Below are 6,010 nucleotides of genomic sequence, written 5' to 3'. Positions count from 1 at the left end.
TTGCACAATTTTAGACGTTAAAAGTAAAATTGCCCATAGTTGTAAACGATATGAGTATTTTTTTTACCTTATCCCTTTTATAATTTATTTGTTGATTAATTTAAAGCATGTCCATATTAGACATTTTAAATCCGAACTAGTCTAATATAATTTTACCAAACATTAATAATCAAACAGCTAATAATAAACCGCTAACAGCTTACATTAAACAGCTAACGGCAAAAGCTATTAGCTAACAACTGATCCAAACGTATCCTAAACCTGTTTTATGAGATTTTTAATTAACAAGTTCACAGGGTTGCTATAGATACAAACTGAAAATGAAGGGGTAAATCAAGAATTTACAAGAAGTGTGAAGTGTAAAAGGAGATGCACTAGAAATCGAAATCTCCGAGTAGCCGAGGTTAGGAATCTATCATTTAGCTGAAGATGAACTCTTCCAGCTATATGGATAAACAAATCACCGAACTATCTTCCCGAGATCGTTCTCTCTTGAACGATGAAGACGAAGGAGTAGATGATCAGGATCACGCCTTCAACTTCCACCCAATTCGCCCTCTGCAGTCGCTTTCTAAATCTCTCGACAGCGCTCCCCTTAGAGTATAATTCTTTCTATCTTCTCGTCTCCAGTTTCTTTTTATTAATTTATGTTTACCTTTTTCAGAATTAGGCTGATTGTTTAAAATTTTAGGGGAAAAACTGTAAATTGAAAGACGCCCTTTAAACTTTTTGGTTTGCAAAATAAACTAGCTGGTTTGATGTGTGTCGGTTGGTATTTTTTATGAAATCTTTTGTTTCTGGTTGATTTTAGGTTTAAGGTTAGTGACATTTGGGGTATGAATCGTTAATCTCTTTTGTTAGTATTAATTGGCTGAATTTCAACTCTCTATGTAACATAATCCGTCTTAATTATCAGATAAGAATGCCATCTTTTTTTTTATCCTTAAAAAGGGAGATATTTTTTCAAGATATTTTGTTCCTCTGTTTAATTGTATTGTATGTTTCGGAGAAAATATATTGTTATCAGTTTGCAAATTAATGATTTTCTGTATGTGGAAATAATGCACGCTGAGCATAGTTCAAAGATAATATCAGATGTTAGTAGATTTGCTTGAAAGCATAGACGTTTGAGTTATTGCTTGGTTGATGAAACACAGGGTTGGAGCTCGATGGACCAAATTGATTCTGCAAAACTCTCTGGTGATAGAGTTGGGAGTTCCGTTGACAATGAATTGATTCCCAGGATTGAACAAAAGTTGAAGGAACATGCTGATGTTTTACTACACTCAATGGAATGTCTCAGTGCACGAGTATCCCAGATTGAAACTAGAACACGCCAAGTAGAAAATTCCTTTGATGAATTGAAGGAAGCAGTTGACTTCAATCATGGAAAAATTAGTGGCAAGTTGATGGAGCTAGAGAATATCCTAATGGAGGTTTGTTTACTTCTTCCTTATTGGTTTCTTTTGGAATTATGTTCCCTTCATCTTTCCCTAGTTAGCATGCTTATGAAACTTACTAAATGGAGAATCCAGCTTTATATATAGACTACACTTGCTACTTGTGGTGCAAAAAAAACTCTGGTTGATGTTGGATGAATTCCTTGCTGATTTCCTTTTTTCATGGCAAGTTAGGCTCCGAAAAATTCAGTATATGGAGTTTGGAACTAGAGAGAGGAGAACCGGAGGGGGGAGCGGGGTGGTGGTGTCTAACATCGATAGGTTCAACATTGATTGATTCCCTGCCATGTGCAGGGGAAAAAATGATTTTTCAATTGGCTTGTAAGGAAGCAGGCAACTTGATTTCAGGTTACTATGACAGTGAGAAGGCTGTGTTCTATTTTAGAGAGAGAAAAAGTGATAGGAAAAGGCTGAATATATGTGATGTGTTTGAGGTTCTAGTATGTTTATAACTCCAAATTAGGGTTTTGGAATTGGAATATAAAAGTTTAGGTGATGGTTTGGATGTCAGTGTGAAGCTAAACAAGTACTAGTCCTAGAGAAAGGTAATTAGCAAAAATGACAATTATGTAGATACAGTCTAGGCAATAAAATTTGTTATGTATTAGTAGGATGATTTTATCAAACCACCGGGTGGATGCTTAATGCTGCTGATAAGCAGTATAGGTAAGTAAATAATAGGAAATCAAACAACTCTCACTCTCACATATTAGTATCAGTGAAAGAAATACACGAGCACACACAAAAAATAGGTAAGGAACCTCATGAATCTATATTAGATAGATGGAATGCAGAACTAATGGATAACAAACAGAAATCAGTGAAGATACAAGATACTCTACCAAATGGCAGAGCCTCTGCTCATGGAAGCCAAACAGAAATTACCCAAATATTCAATAATCCCTCCTTCTAAGTCTACCCCTCTATATATACTCCCAAAAGCTCTATCTCTCCTGTAACTAACCTCCACAACACTCCAAATCACATGTTCCCTATTTCCCATATTACCCTCTATATTTCCCTTTATGTCTATTAGCATATTCTCTATCAGTAAACAAATAAAAACCTAAAACTTGGAATTTAAACTGGAATACCAGTTTCTGAAAAAGAAGTACCATTTTGTTCAATGCATTTAGGCTCTAATTTGAGGCTGCTAACTTAGTTCTATGTTAACTATCTTGAAGAATTGTATTTTTTTCGTACTTTTCTACTTATGAAAAGATGTTAGTGATCGGTATGTAAGGATATCATTATAAGTTCTAAACTTCTTTCAATTGGACATCCAAAAAATTTTACATGCTTGTGTAAGTTGGAATCTTTAAATTGATTGTTATGAGTCAATTGTGTTTGAAATGCAAAGTTGCAAGAACATGAATTGCAATTCCAATAAACGAACTAGGTTAGAAATAGAAAGTTGTCAGACCATGAAATGAAATTCTAATGGGACTACGAGTATTGCCTTCAGCTATCATTTGACGAAGAAGTGCACTAGGTTATACTGTCTTTGGTCTTCTAGTCAAATCTTATGCAGGGGTGAGAACTCTGAATGAGGCAGAATTAGATTAAGTTTTGCCTACTGAGAACGTTCACCCTTAGGGGGAGAATCAAAATTGAGGATAGACTGCTGCATAAAAAGATGCATTTTGATTAAAAAGGTGGAAAAAAAACCCTGCATATTCGTCTACGGAGATTTTGTATAGGGTACCATAATCAAGTAGTCCTTGTTTGTCTTCTCTTCAAAAAAAAAAAAAAAAAAAAAAAAGGAAAAATCCTGCATGTTCATAGTGCAAGCTGAGGATTTGAGATGCCATGTACATCTGAGATTTTGTTTGTTTTTGAAGTGTATAAACCTAAATGTTTGGTGGTTCAAATAACAGGCCAAATATAATTGAAATTTCTAGGAAAGGGTCATAGCTTACATTTACCATTAAAATTGTTCATTTTAAACTGATTCAAAAATCTTGCAAAGAGGACAACTTCAACCTTTCATGTTTCTTAAATTTATCAGCTTGTGAATTTCTTGCAGGTTCACCATAGTGTCAAAGATTTGAGGGATAAACAAGAGATAGCAGAAACTCAAATGCTGCTGGCGAAGCTTCAAGTATCCAAGAATGACCCGCAAGCAGAAAAACATAACAGCACTGTGAAACAGAGTTCATGTACAGAAGCAATATCGTCTCAGCAATCCAATCAACAACCCTCCGTTCCTGCTGTTTTTCCACAATTTATTCCTGCTAGCTCATCTGGCTTTACAAATTTGCCGCCTCAGAATTATCCTCCAACGACACCTGCAGCTACAGCACAACAGTTCCCCATGCCTTCAGCGTCTCAGCTCCCTGCAGCAACAGCGCCTCAACTCCCCTCCAATTTATCGCAGAGTATTATGCCCTCTTTTCCTCAGCAAGAATCTTTCTACTCGATTCCAGTTACAACCTCTGCAGCCAGTCATCAGCCGTACATGCCTCCAAGTCATCAGTCACAGGCACCACCTCATTCTCATCAGTCACAATCACAGTCACCACCTCAGGCTCATCAGCATTATCAAGGCCCGGCTCATCTTCCCTTGAATTCACAGCTAACTCAATTACCTCCAGCTCCCCAACATTTTCCTCCTGTTAGTCCTCGAGCTGACAACTATCACTCTGAGGAACTCCCTTATTTGCCATCTCATGGAATCCAGAAACCTTCTCAGCCGCATGAAAGACCTCCCCATCAATATTTTCATATGAATCCCCCTCAGAGAAGCTATGATCAACCATCAAACTTGCGATATCCAGATTCTAGTTCCGCAATCTTACCAGCACAGGCGCTACAACCTGCGGGATATGCTAATAGTATGGACTATCACTACAGCTCTCCTAAGCAGAGTGGCGGTTCAGCTATGAATCCCTTCCAACCTTTATCTGCTCCAGGTACTAGTGGTGAAACTGGTTACTCACGGTTGCCAACTGCTCGCGCATTACCACATGCTATTCCAACTGCCTCTAGTGTAGATAATAGATCAAGCTCGTCTGAGAGTGGAAACAGGGTGCCAGTTGATGATGTTATTGACAAGGTGGTAGCTATGGGGTTCCGGAGAGACTTGGTGAGAGCGACAGTAAATAAACTGACAGAGAACGGGCAACATGTGGACTTGAATATCGTGTTGGATAAGCTGATGAACAATATGTAGTAACCTCTGTGATGTCTGCTGAATTTGATCTGCATAGAATATTGGATTGCCATTTTATGTCTATACACATGCCTATTCTATTGGTTGGTTTGTAAGAATTGAATTTGAATGGTACATATAGATTTGATTCTGCGGTTTGTGAATCTAAAACAAGCTTGTAGGTTTTCCGAACGAGCAACAACATACTTGAGTTTGGTATTGTTATCGATGGTTTTGAAATCATTTTCTCTTAAAACTTCCCAATTCAAAAGCTCTTTTACTCTGCTTCTATAATTGTTTTATTTTTTATTTTGAATTATTTAATGTTAATCATATGCTGATAATGTAAAGAATAAGTTATTATATTGTTTTTAGCTCTAATGTTCATCTAGACTTTTGACCACCGTTAGATTTGTTAGATGTAAGTTTATTAAATCTACAGTAGTATTAACTCTTTTTCATAACACATGCTTGATGTTTTGATTCAATTCATGAACATTAATTTATTTTTGCCAAATATACTTCTATTTAAATTGCCTTTTTATTTTAAAAATAAATAAAAATTAATTAGTGGGTGCAATTAATACAAGATTAACAAAGTCTTTTAGTTAAAAATTAATTGCGTTTCTTAAAATTTCTGCTTTAACCTTAAAAGACATATATTGACCTTGTTAGTAAAGAGCTTTTTGGGTAAAATTAGAGGTTTGAGACACTTTAGAGGTTTTGACTAGCCAAATTTCTAATAATGGTTTTTGTTGAAAAAATATTTGAAAGAGCTTATTCTCCAAAAAGCTAATTTTATCATTTTATACAAACAGCTATTAGCAACCAACTAAATTTTACCAAACAAGTTTATACAATCATCTAGTCAAATCAGTTAAGAAAAAAGATAATCAATTAATAGCTAATGTAATAAGATATCGGCCCTGTTTGGTAGAGCGTTTTGGGATAAAAAGAGCGGTTTTGACCAACTTTAGCGGTTTGACCACTGAAACCGATGATTGGAGTGTTTGGTGGAGAGAGATTTGGGAGAGAGTTTTGGGATGAAAACGCTAATTTAGAAAAAGCTCAGCTTTTTCAATTAGCGTTTTGCAATATTAAAATTAATGAACTTCTTTAACCCTAATAGATAGACTCTTCCTCCAGCCAAATAAACGTTTCATTCGATCCTCTCATCTTCTCCTGCGCTTTTCTTCAATTTTTTGCTTCTTGCGACCTTAGGAAGAAATTTGGGAATCTGTTTGTTGCAGAAGAATTTTTTTTTTTTGAAGAAGCTCTTCATCAAGGAGGTTAGTTGATTAATTTTTGTTTGCTTGCATAAAATTCTCTTCTTATTGATCATATGGTGTAATGATAGAAATTTTAAATTTCAATACATAGAACACTATAGGTCATAATT

At 35.6% G+C, this 6,010-nt stretch overlaps 1 protein-coding gene across 1 annotated transcript; it reads left to right on the top strand.

The window, feature by feature from the left end:
- Window positions 1-337: 337 nt before the first annotated feature.
- On the top strand, window positions 338-4,803 carry LOC136230014 (class E vacuolar protein-sorting machinery protein HSE1-like). The gene is made up of 3 exons (XM_066018944.1): window positions 338-600; window positions 1,158-1,436; window positions 3,487-4,803. The coding sequence occupies exons 1-3, from the start codon at window positions 430-432 to the stop codon at window positions 4,630-4,632; spliced, it is 1,596 nt and encodes a 531-aa protein (XP_065875016.1). The 5' UTR covers window positions 338-429; the 3' UTR covers window positions 4,633-4,803.
- Window positions 4,804-6,010: the final 1,207 nt, after the last annotated feature.

The sequence above is a fragment of the Euphorbia lathyris genome, chromosome 1, assembly GCF_963576675.1.
Source record: "Euphorbia lathyris chromosome 1, ddEupLath1.1, whole genome shotgun sequence".
Lineage (NCBI taxonomy): Eukaryota > Viridiplantae > Streptophyta > Magnoliopsida > Malpighiales > Euphorbiaceae > Euphorbia > Euphorbia lathyris.
The sequence above is the reverse complement of the archived record's forward strand: the minus strand, read 5'-3'. Positions and strand labels throughout refer to the sequence as shown.

What these genes read in the sequence shown, in the direction of transcription:
- LOC136230014 (XM_066018944.1), top strand. Translation starts at nt 430, where the DNA reads ATGAACTCTTCCAGCTATATGGATAAACAAATCACCGAACTATCTTCC. An exon ending in TCGACAGCGCTCCCCTTAGA is followed by an intron (nt 601 to 1,157) that starts GTATAATTCTTT and finishes GATGAAACACAG; the next exon opens with GGTTGGAGCTCGATGGACCA. An exon ending in TAGAGAATATCCTAATGGAG is followed by an intron (nt 1,437 to 3,486) that starts GTTTGTTTACTT and finishes AATTTCTTGCAG; the next exon opens with GTTCACCATAGTGTCAAAGA.